We start from the raw sequence: 22,459 nt of genomic DNA, 5'->3' as shown, positions 1-22,459 counted from the left end.
ACTATTTGTGCTTGCATGAAACAGATCGTTTGGTTAGATGTCAAAGAGAATAAAAGTTAGCTGTCAGGTGGTATTCTTTACATATTGCTACAGACCTCCAGGGCAACAATAGAAAGTAGATCAGAAAATATTTCCAGAGTTAGAAAAGCTCTGGATAGAAGCCGAATTCCTCATCATGGGGGGATTTTAATTACTTGGCTACTGAAAGCAAGAGTCAAGTAATAAATCAAACAACTTAAATGCTTCCTGAAGAGTTGCAAAATTGCTCTTTATACAGCTTGCTGAACAACCAGCTTGCCAGAATGTAATGTTAAACCCAATTCCAAGAAATACACAAACGTGAAAATTTAAACTTCTGAATTACTAGGCCTAGAGTCTACAAAAACCTTTAGATCTGAAAGAAATGCATTACTTTCCCCCATAGAAATTTGTTCCATGAAGAAATGTGAGACGTCTGATGGAATTTCATCAAAATTCTGTAAAGGAAAAAAAAATTATTCATCATAAGAAAACCAGAAACAATTCAAAAGGACTTGCAAGTTTTTGATGGAAATTCACCTAGCTAAGTCTCAGCAGATAAAGGCAAACAGAGGCCAAACACATTAAAACATTGCAGAGACATCTACTAAAAATAGGAGCAATTTGGAAAAATGCCAGATAAAAGCATTAGATTAGCAGAAACTGAACAGCCATAAAAAATTTTAATTAACAACACAATATTCTACAGGTAAATTAAACTCTCTTATGGTAATGTGAAGAACTCCACATTCTGTAATCACCAGTAACCTTGGGAAATCTTACACACACAACAGCTGTGTATCCTATTTTCCTGGAATTAAAATATACAATAGGTTAATTATATTCAACCCTAAAGAAATTAGAATCGCATTTCCAAAATCTGATCCAGAAAAATTTTCTATGTGAATGAAGTCCAGAAAAAGTGAAGAACATAAAACTAAAACCATTCTTCATACAGACAAGTGAATTATTTTCTACTCATCACCATATTTCATGGTGAAAATGTGCACTATCTAGCTGCTATTACAAATCAACATATATGAATCACAACTTAGCATCTTCTATAGTTGTCAAGCTCTATACTTTTTAAACCACAGAAACCACAATAAGAACATTCTTTAATCTGCTGCTTCCTAGTTATCAGCAGGTATTTCAGAGAACTTTTGCTGTCTTTTACATAGCTCTAATTCCCTGCAGCTGGTCAAGTCGATTGGCAATAGTAAAATAAAGTCAATTGGAAATTTAAATTTCAAGTAGACATTAAACTGTCAGTCATAACATAGTTTCCTGTCTACTTCTTTCTACTGGTTATGAAATCCATTATTGGAAAATTATTTCAAAAATATGCTAATTTGAATTAAAAGTTTTCTGCCACTACAGTCAAGCTGGCAAGCCCCAAATAAAGAGAGTAGTAAACCCCCCCAAACCCCTAATAGGACTACAAGTTTTCCTGTTGATTAAGTATTTATTGTAAATGTTTTTGCTTATTTCCAACCTTGTTTTTATGTCTACGTTTCTATTTATTATTTGTATACTGAACTCCAGGGTGCCTTGGGAATTCATATAATTTCTCACTGATTTAAAGATGTTGAAGTAACTGAATTTATAAAATGATCAGCAGTATCCTAATTAACAATATTACTTCCATTGCAGTGGTAGTTATAACAATAAGAGAAGGAAAATAAAAACAGGTATTTAACAGATTGATTTGGGTATTTACAGAATCATTTTGAATATAAATTTCAAACATCCACATCCGAGTTGACAGATGTTTACTTGGGGGTGTGGTTAGAATTTTTGGAAATTTATTTGCATGGACATTTGAAGGCAGTGTTTGCTAACTATGTTTAGGTATGATAAAGACGAACACCCAGTAAGTAAGACACCCCAAACATCTTTTAAACAAATTCTTCAGTCTTTAGCATTGTTCAAATTCATTCATTCACAGCTTTGAACATAAATTCTGATTTGCTCTTAAATAAAGGGTGACTCATCCATTTCATATAACAATTTATTTTCTAGCATTTTTGACACATTAAAATCTATGATGCTTCACATAGAAAATGGAATCTTCAAGCCTAAAGAATTTTTCCTTATTAAAAGACTCTTAAGACAATAACAATGTCTAAAGAATAATCATGAAATGTCCATATTCGATTTGGGCTTCTTTTTCAGTGCCCCATATCTCACCTTCGGTGTGCTTTCACATTCTTCTTTCACAAGTCGCAGATCTCATATGAAAGAAAAATGTGCAGTCTCAAGAATATTCCTCTCTGTTTCCATTTCATTCCATTTTCTGCCATTTTTCCCTTTTCCCTTTGTAGTGCTTCCCACCTGCTCTTGTCTTTTTCTGCCTATCCACACAGAATCTCCAGTTTTAGTTCTTACACATGTATAAGCTCTCTGCCTACCTTTCCCCCACTGTGCTGAATTAGCAGTACAGAAAAAAAGGCCTCTTCTCAACTAGCAATTGCTATTACGCACAGCAGGAGAATAGAAGCAGAGTTGGAGATCTTGCTTAAATTAGAAATCTTTCATGGCTTTGGCTTTCTCTGTGTGTGTGGGTTTTTTTTAATGGAAAATCTGAAGACTCTAAAAATAGCAAATTACCACACCTGTAATTTTTAATTACCTACACTTTGCTTTATTTACAAAAATAACCACATCCTTCCAAACAAGATAGAAGTTCCCAAAATATGCCTCTATGAGAGAACAATGCATCAAAATGCATCTAGAAAAATCAACAGAGCCCTGGGCAACCTGATTTGGTGGGCAGCAACCAGTCAGTGGCAGGGAGCTGGAATTGGCAGGGCTTCAAGTCCCTGCCAGCCCAATCCATTCTGTGATTCTATCACAGGCTCAATCTAGAAAAGCAACTATTCACAAAAGGTGGCATGTGCTCAGGCAAGCCTAAGAATGATTTTCTCAGAAAATGCTCATTTCCAAGGAACCAAGAATAAGAAGTATTCAACACTATTCTTCTTCAGGGGAATAACGCTGCCCAGTCCAGAAAGTGATTCCTGAAACATTTCATCATCTCCAGAGGTTTTTTTCTATGTTAAATTTGATTTTTACAAGGGTTGTAAGTGTATTTATGTAAAATGTTTTCTTGAGATGCCTCAATATTTTTTGAAAGGGAAAATATTTATACCACGTAATCATGTTAGACATACAAATAAGTTATCAGAGTAACAGCTCCTTGCCCAATTCCATTCTGGCTCTCTAATGTGGCTGCCCTTAGCAACGCAGATATAATGCTGGGAGATTAGAATTGGTAACTTTCCATGCAAAGTTTCAGACAGGTGACACAAAAAGCACATTTGAATAACAATGAATTCTATGAGCAGACACCTTCTTCTTCTTGAAGTTGCCAAGTAATTTTTTCTTTCCTCTTGAAGGGTCAGAAATCCCACTGTATCTTTAAGAAAAATCCAGAAATCCTAGAAAATCTCAAGACCTCAAGAATAGGAGAGCACAGGTATGTAAAATGTAATAAGTACAGAAGAGTCAAAAAAAAAATAAAATAAAATAGCAGAAACCTGAGAAAATGGTACCAGTGCTGTCCTAAGGTAAAACAGCAACAGCCTTCAGCATATATACTAAGATAATGGAGCAACAGTGCCAAGATTCCAAGATTTGCTACTTGAAGCACAGCATAGAAGAGAACTGATCTGGAAACTGATCAAACATGGATCTGGATCAGTGACAAAGAAAGGAAGCAGAAGATAAATACTGAAGACACAAAGCAGTCAACAAGACTGTAGGACCAAGCAGCATAACAGAGATATAGCTGAAGACAAGTAAGACTAAGAGAGAAGCAAAAGTAATGTGGTTCTCCTGCAGAAGAAAGCCTGCCATAATCAAGAACACTGCACATCAAGCAGTGGCACATCAGCAGAGGGCAGTCCATCTTGGGACCCAAATGCACATACAATCCTGTCATCATGGTCTCAGCCTCAAAGAGCAGTAAGAGAAGTTGAGAGCTGGTTGGCATATTGATGAAAGGGCCAACAGGAACAAGCAAGGAGGCCCTGCTGCACACACAGACAATGTCGCAGCTTTAAAATATCCAAAAGTCCTAGTATAATTTTTTCCATGTATTTTGTAATGGCAAAATATTTTCCTACAAGGCATTTTTAAAGACAGTGAGCAGTTTTCCTATGAAAAATACAAACGAATTACTAAGTCTAATACTGAAATTTTCTTTTCTGAATTTTGTTACTAGTTATAAGCTAGTTTTCAAAATTCTTCCAAATGCAAGATACCCTCTGCAGCCAAAATGTCAATGTCTGTGTTTCAAAACAGTTGTTAAATGGGTCGATCATTAAAGCATAACTCCAGAAAAGCAAGGAATCATTCTGAAGAAATTACAAATAATCTTTCATTATTAACCAAGTATACGTTACCAAAATAGTTCTCAAAGACTTGTAGCCTTAGAGCAAACGCGAGTTGCTGGCAGAATAAAAACATCCATAGAGATCAGAAATACAATTAGTTCCAAGTTCCAATCCTAATTATAAATAACTAATAGAAGATTTCATAATTGAGAGCTTTCACTTCTGATAATTTTTTTATGAGCGACTCAGGCATCTGCCATTCCACACAGCAAAGTGCTATAAAAGCACATACTTTGCCTTTGCAATGTCCTCGTTTCACACAGTTTCAAACACGGTGTTTACCAATGAGAATCACTGAAAGGCTTATCATGCAGAGAAAAAAATAAGTCCTAACAGAAAGGAGAATGAAGTAAAACTTTGTGGGATTTAAAGCACTGTTTTTTCTCTAATTGATTCATAAGCAGAAATATGCAAATACTGCATGCAAGGCAGCTCTTCTCACTCATTTACCGGACCACACAAAAATCAGAATGAATTCTGAGTTTCCTCAGATTCTCTTATCTTTCTCACAGTGCTGGAGCCTCACTTCTACTGTAGAGGTGCCAGCAAATGGATAAAAATGCTCTATGCAGCATATACTCTATAACACTAAGCTCTTACCGTACTTCACACAATACAAATGACATAGGATATCTCATCTGGATTTTTTTCTGCTTATTAATATGGTGTAAAGTACAATTTTGAATATATTTTCATAAAACTAAAAATTCAGACTGAGTACACCATGAAATATCAATTTGTACAAGACATCAAATAAGTCATTGTTTACCTTCTGGGCACTGACAGGTGAATCCATGGATGTTGGATGAACAAGTGCCTCCATTTTGGCATGGCTGCTGGATGCAGTGATCAATCTCTGACTGGCACAGCTCTCCGGTGTAACCTACAAAACAGCACACAATATTCAGAAAGCATAGGGAAAACAAGATCTTATCACTAAATGGTAACTTCAAACAGTCCTAATAGTTTTCTTGAACAAAATTAACCAAAGTAATGAATCAAAATAGAACAGTCTTCTAATTTCTTGTAAAATGGGGTTTTTATCCTTCACAGGAGAAATAAATAAGTAGTGGAAATCTAGAGATTATATCAAATGTATTTTACTATCAGCAATATTCTGACTAGCATAATGAAGGTTGGTGGTGGGTTCTCATAAGGACTCACGTAATCAAAAAAAAGAAGTTCTTTATGAATGGTTTTCAAATGCATCTTGAATCTCAAGTGAAAAATCTTCAGGAAGACTTTAAACAGGACTTGTCATCTGAATTAGCTGTGCATATGCTGAATGACTGCCATTTGTTCCTACTTCTGGGCTCTAGAGAGGGTGTTTATTTTAAGTGGGAGTTGTGAAGTACAGTTGCAATCTCTTCCAAATAAGCTCCTACAAGTTCACAAGCTACAGATTGTGTGTACTGTACTATTTGACCATAGATTGCTTTGTTCCATATGTTTGAAGTCTATAATACATCAAAAAAAAATGAACAAAGATACAAAATGCAAACTAAAAGATTAAACACTCCAAATTTAAATTCCTTAATGAATACCACACATTCCTCATTCCTATTTTTCTTTACTTCCAAAAAACTATCTTGGATGCATGACAGAAGAAGAAAGTACACACAATACACATAGATACTTTGTTTTTTAAAAGGAACCCTACATAAAGTTATAAGCCTCCTCTGTAATAGCACCATGGCTGGTGTTAAGGGTCAGCAAGCTGATGCTGTTAATACACAGCTAAGGGCAGGCGCCTAAGAGAAAGATCTAAGGTGAGACATAGGATGTGCTTGGAATAAAATTTCACTTATGTAGGAGACAAAGAAGGAAAAGAAGAAAAAAGTAAAAAGAAAATGCTTGTTTTGATTAAATAATTTTTATTCATGCAATCAAAGTCAACACTTTAGAAATCTTTCAGACAGGCTAATAGTTACATCTTTTCAAATCAGTCAGTGTTGCCATAAAGTACATCTCAAAATAGATCGTTATACTTTGAGTTTCTAGAGTAGCACTATAAAGAAGGATGTCTAAGGCATTTCTCTTTGTCTACCTTACTGCTTTTGTATGCTACAATGATCTACATTCTGATCCTATTTTCTGCAGCGTGATACTTTGAGAAAGAAACTGTTGTATCTAGATTGTCAGCTCTAAGTCAGATAAACTTGAGAGGAATAAGGACATCTAAAACCAGAACTGTGCTCTTGTGAGGCAGCTCCTCTGGGCTGGATGAAGGCACACGGACAGACCTAAGCCATACTTTTCACAGCCAGCAATTTTCTGTAATTCTAATTGGTTTTATATTAGCATAAAATTTATAACAACAAAAGAAATACTATATAAGACTACATCAACTGACTTGTTTCATCTATAGGTTTCATATTTCCAAGTTCTGACATTCAGCTGATTATTTTATGAATTACAATACAGAACTGGGTGTGTTTAACTCATTTAAGCATTTTTTCAGTCATCAAACTGCTTTGGAGTTTGTGAAAGCTAAAAATTATCCTGAAATTCAGTGTGCATACAAAGGAATGTTGGCACAGAAAAGCGTGAATGATTGTGTTGCTCTGAAGCTTGCTGACTTCCTGTAAGTGTTACTATAGCTTGAGACAAAATTCATCAGAGATAATATTTTGTCAGTTTTATGAAAATAAATATGCTCCATCTTAATATGATCGATATGGGATGTTTTGTCTATCTACAAGAGAATATGATTTGGGGATTTCCTAGCAAAAGCTATGAAGTTAGAAGAGCTAAGCAACCACCATAAGAAAAAAACAAAACACTTTGCTGGTCAGATATACTGTAAGAATCATTACATCTATTCATTTTGTGCTGTCATAGATCTTCACAACATTTTTGTCTAACAAAATCTGGGAAATTATACCCACACGTGAATGGCTCTGAAATTTGCAAATGGAGGCAATATTTAAACTCTTAGTACAATAATTAAATTCTTACTTCTTCTGCCTTTAATAATTTTCCATATGCAATTTTTTTTACCAGTAGGAACACAAGTTAATATTAGTTAAGCCATCTGAATAATATTTTACATTTACTATCAACAAAAATAAATAAATAAATAAATAAATAAAAATTCAAAATTATAACTTAAATATAATGATTTGAGGTCATAAAGCATATCTTGCAAGATCCAGAATGTAATAAATGGAGTTAACTATATTTGTCTTTTCAATTATCTACATAGAGACTTGATCATGCTGTTCTTCAGAAGGGAAGTCTTTATATATAGAAGCTAAATAGCTTAATTCCATAGACTATAAGATTGTGTTCTACCATGATAAACAGGAGGGATTTTGTAGAAGGAAGTATTTAGGCTTTTTTTTTTCCATAGGAGCTAACATTTTTTGCAGAGACAAGGAGAAGAAATAGTTATGTAGTTAAAAAGGCAAAAAACTAAATTTTAGAGAAAAAATTTAAATGGAAAGGATTAAAAGAGTTTAAAGAAATAAAGATGTCAAAGAAAATTCAAAATATATCCAAAATATGTAACAAATATAGTTTGTTCAAGAAACTGTTGTGTTCTCAGTCACTGTTTCCTTTCTACAATGCATCTCACAGTATCAACACAATGTTTTTTCTACACAGTGTTAACACTTTCTCAGACAAGTAATTCAAATACTTGTCCCTGACAGAGACTTCTTTAATTCATGGGAAGCCTTTGAAAAGTGAAGACGTCAAATGGTAAAAAATAAAGCAAGCACTTGATGCAGGTACCTGGGATCGTAACAACAGCAGCAATATCTTGGGTTTTTACATGGTTACAGAAATAAAGTAACATTTGCTGCATCAAGGCACTGTAATTTGTAACTTCACAATAGAAGCAGGAAATATTGCAGACTTAAATATAATAACGGAAGCAATAATCATCTTTGGAATCTTGTAGCTAAGTGGAAAGCATATTTATGTTACTGCACGAAGCTTAGCCATAAAACATCACAACATTAAGTTTTCCTACTGGAAACATTCTTGGGCTTTCAGGTAGGCACATCAGAATTCTCATAAATATTCCACCTAAAGCTTTTTTTTATGCAACCAAAGCCAAGAATTTTGAAGTATTTTTAAAATATTTTATATGAAGATCAGAAGGTAATAATCTAGCAAAAACTCCGATTTTATGAACTGCAGGTAGGCTTCCTAGGATTATGCCTGGATTTAGAATCAAAGAATCACCAAGGTTGAAAAAGACCTCTAAGATCAGCTAGTCCAATTGTCCACCTATCACCATTATTTCCCCACTAAACCATTCCCTCAGCACAACATCCAAATGTATCTTGGACATCTCCAGGGAAAGAGACTCCATCATTTCCCTGGGCAGCCCATTCCAGTGCCTGACCACTCCTTCAGAGAAGAAATTTGTCCTCATATCCAACCCAAACCTCCCCTGGTGCTACTCGAGGCCATTCTCTCTAGTTCTATCACCAGTTACACAGAAGAGGCCAATTCCATTTCTCCTAAGATAGGAAATGTAAAAAGAGAAATTTAGCCAGGACAGGAATACCTAATGCAGAACAACTTCCGAGACAGTTATCTCAATAAATACATAAATTGAACATATCCTGCATGTTAATTATTTTTTCTAATTAAAAACTACTTGTCAAAATCCCAGAGAATTCTGAATCAGTCACAGTCAATGTGACATTAATTGTATGGACTGTTTAAATATTTCCAACTTGTTTTACTCTGATCTTTTCCCTCTTGAATTTAAATTATTATTCAGCTATGTTTATGTATGTTGTTAAAGTAACAGTTGATCCATTCACGTATTTACAAAATTAGAATAGATTATGTGTGCATAATAACTTCATATCTAATTTTTGGAGCAGTATAAATCCATGTCCATGTAAAAATACAAATATAAATCATTTTTCTGCTGCCCGTTCACTACAACGACTCTTAAGCAAAGAGAGAAAAAGAGAAAATCCGAGAGGCATAAATAAAATAAAGGCATAAATCAAAACAAAGTGTTGTTTGTTTACATAATTTTAATCCACACACCCAGCTTTAAAGTTTATTTAGATGACAACTTAGAGACAACCGTTGGAAGCCTGACCAAAATATCCATTTCTCCATCTGCATTTTAAGGAATTTCTATACTGGGAGGCTGAGGACCTATTCCAGAAGTACCTTCCATTTCTGTTTTTTTTTTTTTTTTCCAGATAAGATCCCTGAAATGTCAACTGTCCAGTAAGTGATCTCATAACTTATCAGCCAGTAAATTGCTCGCTTTTTCTATGAAAATAAAAAATAAAATATGTGTAGGAAACAAAATAAATTACCTGATATTTATTTAAGTCTAATAGTTTTATTGTTACTTTACTAACTTTCTTATGTTAGTTAAAAATAAAGTAATTGGGCTATTATAACTGAGCTTGTCTTTGAAATGTAAGATTTAAGATAGCATTGAGTTTCCTGTAACAGTCACTTTGTAAGGTTCTTTTCTTCCATCAGGATGTGACATTAATTTACATTCCAGCTTTTAACTATTACCGTCATATTTAGTTTAATTTTAATTTCAATTAAATTGCTATTCTCATTTGATTAAATTTCAATGGCAAACGTTCTTGAAATAACTTCAGAGAACTCAGACATTTGATGATTAATCAAATCTACAAATTACTAAATTTAGTTTATGCATTTTTAAAAAGTTTTCAAAGTTTAAGTTAATTCTGAGGAACAATTCAACAAGTGTAGTTTATGTTAAGGGCTCTTCCATGTCACTCTGTGAGTGAAGAAAAGAATTTACTAGTGACAGTGAAGGAACATTTATTGAAAGGTTTGATATGTTGTATACTTAAAATCTATACTGGGGGAAAAAACAAATAAAAGTTGATTTTAGACAGCAAACTAAATAATTTTGGTCATCTCACTAGGTAAAGTTCTATTAGTTCTATTAGGTCCTGCAGGACAAGAAGGATGCAGAGCTGTTGGATTGAGTCTAGAGGAGGACCACAAAGGTGTACAGAAGGCTGGAGCATCTCTCTTATGAAGGTAGGTGGAGGTAGTTGGGATTGTTTAGCTTGGAGAAGAGAAGGCTCCAGACAGACTTCACTGTGGCCTTCCAGTACTTGAAAAGGACATTTAAGCAGGAGGGGAATGACTTTTTACAAGGTCTGATAGTGTTAGAACAATAGGAATGGTTTTAAATTAGAAGTGGGGAGATTTAGGTTAGATGTTAGGAAAAAAAATATTCAGAGTGGTGAGGCACTGAAACAGATTGAGAAGCTGTGGATGCCCCATCCCTGGAGATACTCATGGCCAGGCTGTATGGGGCCCTGGGCAGCCTCATCCAGTGGGGGGCAGCCAGCTAGGGGCTGGAGCTCCAAAATCTTCGAGGTGCCCTCCAACCCAAGTGATTTCATGATTCTATATGAATAATTCCTTCACAATGGTTTTGGTTTGGCAGTACGGTACTGTGCCTCTTGTGCCAATATTCACAGCTGAAGAATTTTCCAGCCCTTTAAAGCTAACTTTATGTTGTTTTATTTTCCCTCTTTCCTACGGTCTGAAGATGCACAGTTTGCTGCTCTGCAAAAGATAAGCTCCGAATGTTAAAACAAAAATGCATTATTCAGAGCACAATACGATACCCACCAGGCAGGCAGCTGCAGGTGAAATTGTTCCCGTTGTGTTTCTGTGCTAGGTCGGTGCAGGTTGCGTTGTTCTGGCAGGGCTGGCTTTGACAAGCATCAAATTCCTCACACAGGGGGCCCCAGTATTCATCCTCACACTCACAGAAAAACGTTGCCTAAAAACAAGCAAAATTTGCACTCCACAATGAATCTTCAAAGGTTATATTTTCATTGACTGCTCTATGAACAAGAATGTTTCTGCTGCTATTCCATTCGAAACACAAGTAGCTGACATAAATACATCAAATGCATGAAGTTACCATTTGAAATACTAAACCTGCACCAGTTCTTCAGGTCAGATTTTTAATTAAGCCAGGGAATCTCCACCCAGACATGGATCAGATCCACGATGCCTAAATCAGTATAATTTTTTTCTTCCATTCCAGAAATTGTATTTTTATAGCAGTTTGATTACCAAGATTTGTAATGTATAGATTTACCACACAAAACCCTGCTACAAAGGAGCACCCCCTATGGGATGAGCGGTGCTGGGCTCACTTCAGGAGACACAAGCCACTCTGGTTCTGCTAAAACACGTATCCTCCTGAATGTATTTAACATCTTTTCCAAAACTTGCTGCTTTTGCTGCATAATGAAAGATTAAGAGCTCTAGTCCTGTTAAAGAAATAACTGTCATAGGTACAGCGTGATATTCAGTATTTTTTTAAATAATAAAACTTAATTAATTTTAAAAAATATTTAAATTGCCGAGGATGCGTTAAAGGAGGGAAGCAAAGAAAGCTCTCATCTGATATATCCATTTAGGTCAAATGCCCCCTTCCTCTGTTCATTAAGCACTAGGTGGCAGCCGCACTCACTCCTGCATTTCCCAGCCCCATCACTCGGCCTCGATGCACACAGCTGTCCCAGGCACAGATGTTGCAACGCAAAGCACAAAGCGTGCATGGAATCAGAAACAAAAAGGCCAGGTCAGTATTTTATTTTCTATTTTTACTTCTGTTTGCTTCATGCAAATAAAAAGCTGTGTATTAGGAAGAAAAAAAAAAAAAAAAAGACAATGAACTTCATACAAATAAAGAAATGATAGTCAGTAAAATGCAGTACTTTTTTCCTTAAAAATACTGCATTGATAGAGTCTAAATAACAATTAATGTTATAATAGAATCATAGGATCATTTGATTTGGAAGAGGCTCTTACAGGCCATCTAGTCCTACTCCCTGCAGTGAACAGGAATACCTGCAGCACCATCAGGTGCTCAGAGCCGGGTGCAGCCTGGCCTTGAATATCACCAGGGACAGGGCTTCCACCACATCTCTGGGCAACCTGTGCCAGTGCCTCAACACCCTTATTGTAAAAAATGATAAAAACATTTTCCTTATATCCAAGGAAATATATATTGTACATCTCCAAAACTCAGCAATGTGCATGTTATTTATCACGAGTGATAGAAGCCTGCTCACAGAACTGCTCTGCATATATTGCACACCAGCAATGAGATGTTTCCAGAGCAGGATGTAGTTCAATAGGAAGGAAAAAACAGGCAAACAGATGAAAAACTGCATCACTCATCATGGCAGTTTTGCTGTTATTCCAGAACAGGATACTGGGCTGTATTTCAGCTCAGTTCCCCATATTTTAAATACAAAAATTTACAATATCAGAGCAGACAAAATGGGGCTACATAACAACATGCATGCTAAATCTTGCTTTCTTTTCCTTTCCTCCCTCTCTTATGAAGCATTTGGAGACCAATGCAGTGGCTGCTCTGCTGACAGAGGATATAGAAATAGTTTCAAAAGTGCCATGGTTTTCAGTGCTGGTGTAGATTATGCCCATGGACTATAATACTAACACTAGGCATCCATAAGTAAAAACTGTACAACATTTATGTACAATAAAGTTGTACAATAAACACAATCCCAATATAGATTCATAGACAAAGGCATTAATAAATTGCATAGCCCATACCATGAACACTGTGTGCCATTCCTTATCTTCAATACTACGTCAAAGTAATCAGAGAAGTAGAGAAGAATTAAATTACACACTGATTTTAAGAAGTTTACATATTTCTCTGAAAAATTAACATTTTATGGTTTTTTTTTAATATCATTAAAGAAAATTTCTGTTTGATGCACTGTTTTCATGTTTTGTCACTGATTACAAACTCACTGGAGGCATAAAATAATTTTACTTTTTATCCTACAGAAAAAAAGATGGTCTGGTCTGAATTATGGAAGTATCCCTCCCTACCGAAATAATGCTTTGGGTCTGCTTTGTCTTGACAAAAAAAGACCGAGCATTCATGGCAATCCTTACAGAGAGTCATTTGAGCACAACACTTCTGTGTGATAAATACTTATTTTGTATTTAGGAGTATACTGTACTTTGGAAACAAAGTCCCTAACCAAGAAGACATGCCTTCAGGCATACAGGGAGCTGGTGTTAATATCGACAAATAAAATCAAGTGGATCTACTCCCATGAACTTATAACCCATAGAAGACATGGAAATCGTCATTATTCAATTTGATTCCTTCTCAGTGCAGGCAGATATTTTTTTTTGTAAATATAAGTGGTTCTAACACTAGCAATAAAACTCTATATTTACACAGTCCGTTCTTCCACACTTTATACAAGAACAGCAATCTGCGAAAGAAATCATTATGTCTCCATAGAACCAGAATGGTAGCTCTCAAATCTAATGGATGCCTATAGCTCACTTTAAAATCCTACACAGAATCAGAAATTCGTAACAAACTTCTCTCTGGATTATAATAGGATTTTTCTCTTCAATTCATAGCCAATTTGTCTGAGGACAACTCATTCTGGTGAGAGTCAATAAATGTCAATTTGGTATTTATTTGGTGATAATACCAAGACCAGTATCATGTTTCTGAACATTTACTTTTCCGTTGTGGAAGAATGGCAAGCACAACAGCAAAACAGAGGTACTGAGCTCAGACAGAGCAAAGAAAAGGCATCACTTTAACACAGCATCACTTCACTTCAAAGAAGTTTGTTCAAAGTTGTGAATTTTATGTTCAGCATCAACAACAATTGAAAAAGAAACTGTCATTATGAGCTTACAATTTTATGTCCACATTCTATAACACCCAGCTCAGTAGAAGGTAAGCTACTTATTTACAAGCAAGAAATAACTAAAAACCAGCCAAGACTTCCAGGTTAGACCAAAATTCATTTGTTTATAGTTTTATGCGCCTCACAGATGATAGTATGCCACTGCACTTATATTACTGCAGATTGTTAATTACATTTAAAGTTTCCATTATGCAAATGTGTTACTACTAGATTTGTTATAAAACTATGAAGCATATGAAAAAACAAAGGCAATCAATCTTCTCAGCACTGGAAGCAAAACGACTACAGCCAGCACAGCTCTGAGCACATTCACCACGTTAGGCCTTTTATCAATTCCACTAAGAAGTTGCTTTGCATCCTGCAAGACTAGAATGTGCAAACTGAATGAATTATAGGTAAAAACAAATCACAAAGGGCATGTTGCAAACCTAAAGAAAATTAAAGTTTCTGTTCTGGATAAAGAAATGTAGAAGGTCTTGTGGGAAACAACTCAGCAGTTGGTTGGTACATGGCAGGCATATAATTTTGGCTGTTGTTTGCTTCATCATTAGGGAAACCATAAAGACATTTTATGATACATCTCCCCTAAGACAACTTAAACAATGGCAAAAACATCCTGTTTAATGAAATATACACCTTCTATTTTTAACTATGTTGCTCACGCTGGGCCTGATTCAGTTTCCCAGCTGAAATTCTATTATGCAACTAATACACTAATGGGTAAGGAAAACTGTCAGATTTGAAAAATCACTATGGCTGAATAGACAAAATAACATTTTTATTATCCTTGGAGTAGGAGTCTGGTCATAAATAAACAACATTTGGGAACAATGAGGATTTACTGAGTTGCCCCTTTTCGGAGCACAACTTGGCATAGGTCTGAAGAGACTGCAGAGGATCACTGGGAAACTTCATCATCTGTTCAAGGTAACAGTTTCTGACAGCAAAAATACATGTTTCTGAAGTTAAAATGTTATTAAAGAGATAGAATCCTGCTAATTCCAGTTCTTTGACTACTATTAACTGGCAGATGCCTCTCTCAAAATGGACTTTAACATGATTGTGATACCCCACAGCTTCAGCTACAGGAATGTCTGATTCACATTCTGTTATAAACTCTATCTTAACACATTGTGCTGTTACTGTTCCTCAAAACTGTGAAAAGATGGGAGTAATTTTAAATTCTCCTATTCATTTTCCAGGGAAGGAAAAACACTGTATGCTCAAGAGGGAGGTTAATTCATCACTAAAACAATACAATTTTCAAAGTCAGGATTAAAGGTGTGGATGTACACATACTGAGTTCCCTTTTCTCAAGCTCCCCTTTGCTGTCATGAAGCCAATTTGCCTTTCTTTTTAAAGATAACTATAATTTATTAATAAGCAAAATTCCACATATCAGAGGTTTTTGAAACACGGGTGATTATTAAAAACAACCTATGCATTTTCCTTAATAAAAATATATTAATGCTTCTGCATAGATACAGGAAGTAATGTATATTCTCTTTGTGACGTATAGCTTGCAGTAAAATAAAGAAATTAAGGACATAAAAATGGACTAACAACAGGAAAAACAAAACATTTGACTGTTTATCAAAGCCTTTAACTCTCAACATGACAAAAAATTGAAAAAGGAAAGATGTTTTCATATGCCACTATATATAGAACATCTGAACATATTATTTACATAAATCAAATTCAAAATGCTGAATTTCTAGAAAAATGGCAGATACAGGAATGCAGAAAAACTAAGCTGGACCATAAAATAGCATACTGCATGAACAAGTTATTTGGATAACAGTCATTGTGTTCACATTACCTTAAGCGTTTTAAAATTTAATTTTCAAAGAATAAAGATGTTAAGTCATTCCAGATGTTAGCATTGCCACACACAGATAGGTTACTGCAGCAACTTAATTATTGTTGTTACAAGTCAAAGCTGCATTTTTCTATCAAACATGCTTATTGAGAATTTAAATCGCAAAATGGTAGCAGATGAACTATTAGTGAATTCCCTAAATATGCCAGATTTTCTGTGTTCACAGCAGGCTCGCAGCTGTTAATATTTACTCAACAGTTACTATTGCTTTTATCTCCCAAATGAATGTTATTAAAACCAAATATTAGCTGCACATTTTTGTGCTGCATATTACTTTATTAAAGTCAACATGTATAGAAGGCAGCAGAGAATACAGGCTCTTGATCATAGAATGCCAGTCTGGTTTTGTCAAAGCAGTATGCAGCATGGAAAGTTAACATATGATTTTTTTGTTGTTGTTAGTAGATGGCACAAAAATATCAAAGCAGTCAATGAAATTGCTGCTGTCATTCTAATCTCTCAATATAATCTCTCAAGGAAAGAGCACATGAAGATTTCCAAACATTATCAAATTATTTCATAAATACACTGTCATTATTTAGTAACATCTATGGTTTTTGAAGTCTATTTCACAGCAGCAAGGTAGTACATACTAGGAGGACCAAGAACAATTTCCCTTGCATTTATATTGGCAGAAAGTTTCCAAATTATGCAAAGATCTTGATAAGTTCACCTTACCTCATCTGGTTTCGTGATACATTTTCCTTTCCCTGAACACTGGAATTTATCTGAATGGCTTCCCGCAGGCAGGCAGGTACTGACTTTCACTATCACAGTCAACCGTAAAGCCACAATGCACTTAGTAACTGAGTCATTCAAAAAACCTTTAAAAAAAGAAAAAGAAATCATTAATATATGGGGGAAAAAAGGTATATGTTAATACACAGTGATGCTCATCTGCTTGACAAACAATTGAATTGATCATGATTTCTCATATTCCATACAGTCTTACCTAAATTTAATGCATGTATACAAAAATTGGAATAGAGTTTGTAAGCACTTCTTAGGATTAACAAAAGAAGAGAAGGCTGGTGAAACAGATCGACCTGTAGGGCTCTAGTCTGCTTTCATTTCTCAGGTTTCTAATAATCAACCACTTTAGTCTGCTATCTTTTTGATCGTTTATGTACTTCCCTAAGTATTTAATGGCAAGGAGTATTAAAATCAATCTCAGTGGAGGAAAACATTTATATAAATTTCAGCAGTTACTTAAAGTAGAACTAGAAAGCACACAGATCTTAAGCAGAATTACAGTGGTAAAAGATGGACAATCTCAGCACTGCCTCTTTGATGGACTCTGCAATGACGTACTCCATTTGACAGTATTCCTTTCAGTACTTGCAATACAAGTTGTATCTGAATGTCCTATCACTCTATGAGATGATACTAGGTACTGTAATTTTATGGAACTGAAAAAAGAAATTGTTGGTTGGAAGCTACTAAAACACACTGGAGCACAACAACATCCTTATCACCCATATTTCTAATATAAATATTTGTAAAATAAAATATCCTTAATTTTTAAAAAATATGACTGCAAATGGATGCAGGAAGCATATGACACAATGGTCTTTTTTCCTAATATGTTTTGTTCTAAATTCTAAAATTCATTTATGGCATAGGTTTCAAAGGAACTTTCAAGATGCAATAAAGCTCCTTGCACTACAGACTGGAAATTGAACAATATTTTCTCAGCTACAAAAAATAATACAGTATTAGTATTTTACATATATATATTTATATATATCAGTATGCACTTATAAGGAACAGTAATACACCAATTTCTCAGGAAACTGCTTGAAATTCAAGTAAATTCTCTTTCCAGAACAGCTGCTGAACATTACTTACATTCTGCATATGAAAGTCTCAAGTGTGACTAATTATACAAATTGCAAAGCAAATGATATGGAAAAATTCCACTGTCCTTCATTTTTAGATCTCACTTTTTAAAATGGTGCTTTCTTTGAACAATGAATTGTCTATACTAGAAACACTAAACCATGTCTTCAAAGCAGCAAAATCTCATACCCAATACAATTGTTATCAACTTGAATACAACTTGCATGAGTCAGTTAAATACTCTACAAGACCAGATTAAAACTGTCCAAGAGACAGTTATAAATGCCTAATGGTCTGTTTTACCCAATGGAAATTACTGTAATCTGCTGACCTCTTCTAAGAAAGCCAGTTTATTCTGGCCTCAATACATACCTCCTTTTTGCCCATCTGCTCTAAAATGCAGCCAGAATTATTTCCTTTAACAATTGAACGTGATTGTCACAGGCAGTCATGCAATTATATGTGAATGCTTGGAAGAATGCGGTATTTAGAAAATGTCTTTGGGTTCACATTTTCTTGTCTGAAGCAGATTGTTACATATTCTTCAGGACAGTTCCCTAAAGGAATATCAAATCAACCTTCTTTCTACTTTGAGTGCTGTTCTATTTTGGTATCTAAATCCCTTAGGCAAACCACTGAAGAAGCCATTATTCTCACTGGAATGCCACACGTTTTCCTGTAATTTCTAATTATCTCACCTAATTTCCAAAGACTAGGAAGGTAAAAATACAGCTATACATTTTTCCTTCTATAGAAGTTGCATAAACTTTCTGAAATCTTAAAGTTCCAAGACTAGAAGAGAGTTGCCTAATCATCAAAGTATGACTCCCTGCTTAACACAGGTTAATTAATTCCTTCTCCAATTCCTGTAACAGCGACTGAAGTAGAATAACTTCTATTTTTAACTTCTAGGTATGAGAATATTTTCAGAAGAATGCTTACAGCTCCTTTCATCTGACGTCTGAAGAAAAAGATTGAAGTTGTTTATAGCAAAAGGTAATTTTGTTCATTTTAATCTTACCGGTTTTCTAAAGCTGGTTAAAACATAATGACATCAGAGTACTTTGCGTTGAACAATTTGCGGTTGAGCTAATTACAGCAGTAACACTGAAACAATTTTAAAACCTAATAAATCAGGATATGATGTGACAAGTCATTTATATTGCAGAGGAGGCATTTTCAAGCTTTGTGCACACATAGTTGAGAGTCTGAGAAATGCCTGAATGATTTCATCGGCAGTATGCTGGGTAAAATACTACACTCACTCCATCCTGCTAGTTCACCAACTTAATCCTAGAAGAGCAAAGCACACGTGCTACTATTTCTCTTGTATCAAAAAGGTGAGAATTAAAAATAAAGAATAAAGCTTAAAAAAAAAAAAAGATGACAATATTATTTACATTCAGGTGCTTTTAGAACTATCACATTGTGCCATTCAGATTACCATTTTAACCTTTATCCGAGTCACAACATATGATTTCTTTACACCTGTATTTAGTCCAGACTATTGAGTTAGCAACAGAGTAAGTAAGAAGTGACTACTTGGCTTGTGTGATCTTTATACTTGTGCTATCTCTACACTGTGAAGACAACCACAAGCACCTACTCTACTTATCATCGTGCTTTTGTGATCTAAACATATAGTAGTAAACATAATTTAACTATACAAACCAATTTCCCTTTCTTACAATAGCATGTATCACTAACTCAAATAGTAGTTATTTATCTAGTAAATATCAGAGAGCTCAATCTTTCAAATATGTGTCCAACATTCAAAGACCCCAAAAATGAAGTATATCAAGCATATAATCAAAGCACAATTTGTGAAAATTTACCATTATACACTGAAATAACAGAAGCATGCTTCTGATTTGCAAATAGCCAGTCACTCATCATCTTTTCCATCTTTTCATGGTCAGGTCATTAAGGCCTACTATTACCCTCAGAGGCCTGACACTAAAACTGTTCTACTGAATCTGAAAAAAAATGGGTCAGGAGTCTTTTCCTGGTTTGTATTAGGATCGTTTTCATGCAGAAGGAGAAAACAAGTGCAAAACAGGTAGATAGTGACGTGCATAATCTTTGATGCAGTACTTCTGGGACATCAGTACCATAGGATGCTTGGACAGAACATCTGAGATCATTCTCTCAGAATACTGCTAGGTAACGTAGCACCAAGAGACTCAAATATACAGCTGTGATAACAGAACTGCCACTTTGCCCACAAATACAGGTATTTATAAGTGATACAATTAATCTAAGCTCCCAACCTCAATACAAATCAGTACACTTATTGTGTTTTGTCACAAATGCCTTGGTCAGCTACTGCTTTTGAATGGAATATATCACCATATTTCATTCCTATTGTGATAAATAAGCTTTAGCAAGAATCAAAGATCCATTTCAGATATTTTTTTTTTTGCAAATGTCACATGAAACAGCAATTTTAAAAGTTTTGGGATTTTTTTTGTTTGTTTGTTTTTGTTTTTTTTTTTAATTTTAAATAAGGGATTGCAAAACTCACTGCTCCCCCTCAGCCCTTTACACCCATTAATATCACAGTCACACTCCGTTTGAAAATGCTTTCTTCCTTCACCACAAACACTGAAAAGTCATCCTAGATTCTGAAAATCAAACATATATTCTGTTCTCAGACAATGACCATTACAGTGACAGAGATAAGCATTGTGCTGGTCAGGTTATATTCTCAGTAACACTTCTGCACAGCCATAGGAAGCAGATTTACCATAATAGGCATACATAGGTACAACACAAAGCAAAACTGGGGTATAAGAAAATTGCTATCAAAACTTTGGGAACACACAACCTGACTTCCAAGTTGGAAAAGAGTTTTGCAGGATTGACAGTCAAAACAGATTTATTAACTGAGCAAATTAGTTGGGTATAGTTAGCATACAAAAATCCCTAGGCAGATTGATTCTTCTCTATAACAAAGAACAATTTCAAAATGTCACTGTTGCTAAACAGTTAGTTAACAATTGATAATCTGACTGGACTAAAACCTATGATGGGATTATGAAATAGTTAGCTAGCAAGAGCGTACTTAGGAAAGAGTTTGCATGCAGCTTACTAAAGAGATGTGACAGTAGCTTAGAGTGTGACCTACCACAGCTTCAAGGACTCTGCTGTTTACTGTCCAAGACAATCGTGAAAGAACAGCGTAAGGGTGACAAGGCTGATCTACTCATAGATTTCCTATATCACATTTTCCCCACTGTGCTTATTTATCAGTATCTCTGAAGTGCTGCTAAGCTGGCAATGGACTATTCTGGGCACAAACACAGACCACCAGAATTTCTGACACCACACCCTGCAGAAGCAATAAGAGCGATAGAATGCAAATGGCATCACTGGGACTGTGGGAAGAGCAGCTGAGGTAGAACATGTGGGTGGCAAAGTTAGCTAGGAAACATCTGTAGTGACTGACTCAAAAATAGTAGAGTGGCTACTCTATACTTAAATACACTGTGCAATATGCTACACTACTAGCTGAAGATCTCAAAGCATGTCACAAGCTTTATTAAAATGTGCCTCACTTTCTCTTTTAAATTACTCATTAGTATCCTCATTTTACAGATCAGGTTAAGTAATTCATCTGAGATCTCACAGTGCCAAGAATCATGCGATCAACTGAAGGTAAATATCTCCACAGTGAACTGGTCACAGCAGGTGTGAGCTGAAGAGCAAAAGTTATTTAGTTGTTAATTTAAAACATAACAATGTATCAAAAAAAAAAAAAAGGGAATAATCAAATGTTTGTACCTACACAAGTTCGAGAAAAGGCACATACAACTTGATCATGAAGAGCAGGGCAGGATATTGATCTTCGTTACATTTATGAAAAACATCCTTTTTATATAGCATAATAGCGTTTTCCAGAAGGTTTTTTTCATTACAGCTGGATGCTTAGCATTTTCCCTTGTTAGGCCATCCTTTGAAAAAGTCTTTGAAATTAGCCATCATCAATCCATTTGCACTGTTCCCATTACTTCTACTGCCCTTGTTTATCAAAAGGCCATTCTCTGCCAGGTTAGCTCTTATGCCCAGACCCTCAGGGAAACGTTCACAGCTATGCACAGTGCTCAATACTGCCTGCAATAGGGCCATTCCAGGCAAATTGCAAGCATGAAAATGAAAATCCCATTAACTGGAGCAGTTGTCTCCAAATTCCCCCACTGGAAAGGCTGACTTGCACGCAAGTAACCAGCACAGGTTGCTGCACAGCGCTGAGCGGCACAGAGACGTCAACAAGGCAGCAGAGGTATGTGCAGGGCAATGCAAAGTGATTTAATTTAGTTCAGAGTGAAGGAGGGTTAAGTCAAATGACTGCACATGTACACCCTGGGCAAGGAGCTCACAGAGATGCTCAGCTGACACATGGTGACTTTTTAAAAGGTAAGTCACGTCACTGCATAGCCTTCTGTGCATTCAATTCACACATTTCCTAATATGAAATAAATCTGCCCTATTTCAATTTGCCGTAGTAAATAAATGCAGCAAACTGTTTTATCTCGATGGAAAGAGCTGCTTGTTTTAAGCACTATTGCACGAAACACTCCATCCATAAGGTCAGAATTAAAATTTGCTTCCTA

The 22,459-nt window shown here is 35.3% G+C and overlaps 1 protein-coding gene across 1 annotated transcript in view; it reads right to left on the bottom strand.

Annotated features, from left to right (window-relative positions):
- The window catches only part of DNER (delta/notch like EGF repeat containing), a 106,062-nt gene that overhangs the window by 25,465 nt on the left and 58,138 nt on the right, over nucleotides 1-22,459 (bottom strand). Inside the window, exons 5-7 of the mRNA XM_042878492.1 lie at nucleotides 16,686-16,831; nucleotides 11,028-11,181; nucleotides 5,185-5,298 (exon numbers count right to left, since the gene is read on the bottom strand). Of these exons, the coding sequence (XP_042734426.1) occupies nucleotides 5,185-5,298; nucleotides 11,028-11,181; nucleotides 16,686-16,831 (414 nt within the window). The remainder of the gene's footprint in view (nucleotides 1-5,184; nucleotides 5,299-11,027; nucleotides 11,182-16,685; nucleotides 16,832-22,459) is intronic.

The sequence above is a fragment of the Lagopus leucura genome, unplaced genomic scaffold (assembly GCF_019238085.1).
Source record: "Lagopus leucura isolate 7727_CA_CO unplaced genomic scaffold, USGS_WTPT01 Super-Scaffold_100021, whole genome shotgun sequence".
In the NCBI taxonomy this organism is placed as follows: domain Eukaryota; kingdom Metazoa; phylum Chordata; class Aves; order Galliformes; family Phasianidae; genus Lagopus; species Lagopus leucura.
Note: the sequence above shows the minus strand (reverse complement) of the source record. Positions and strands in the feature narration are given on the sequence as shown.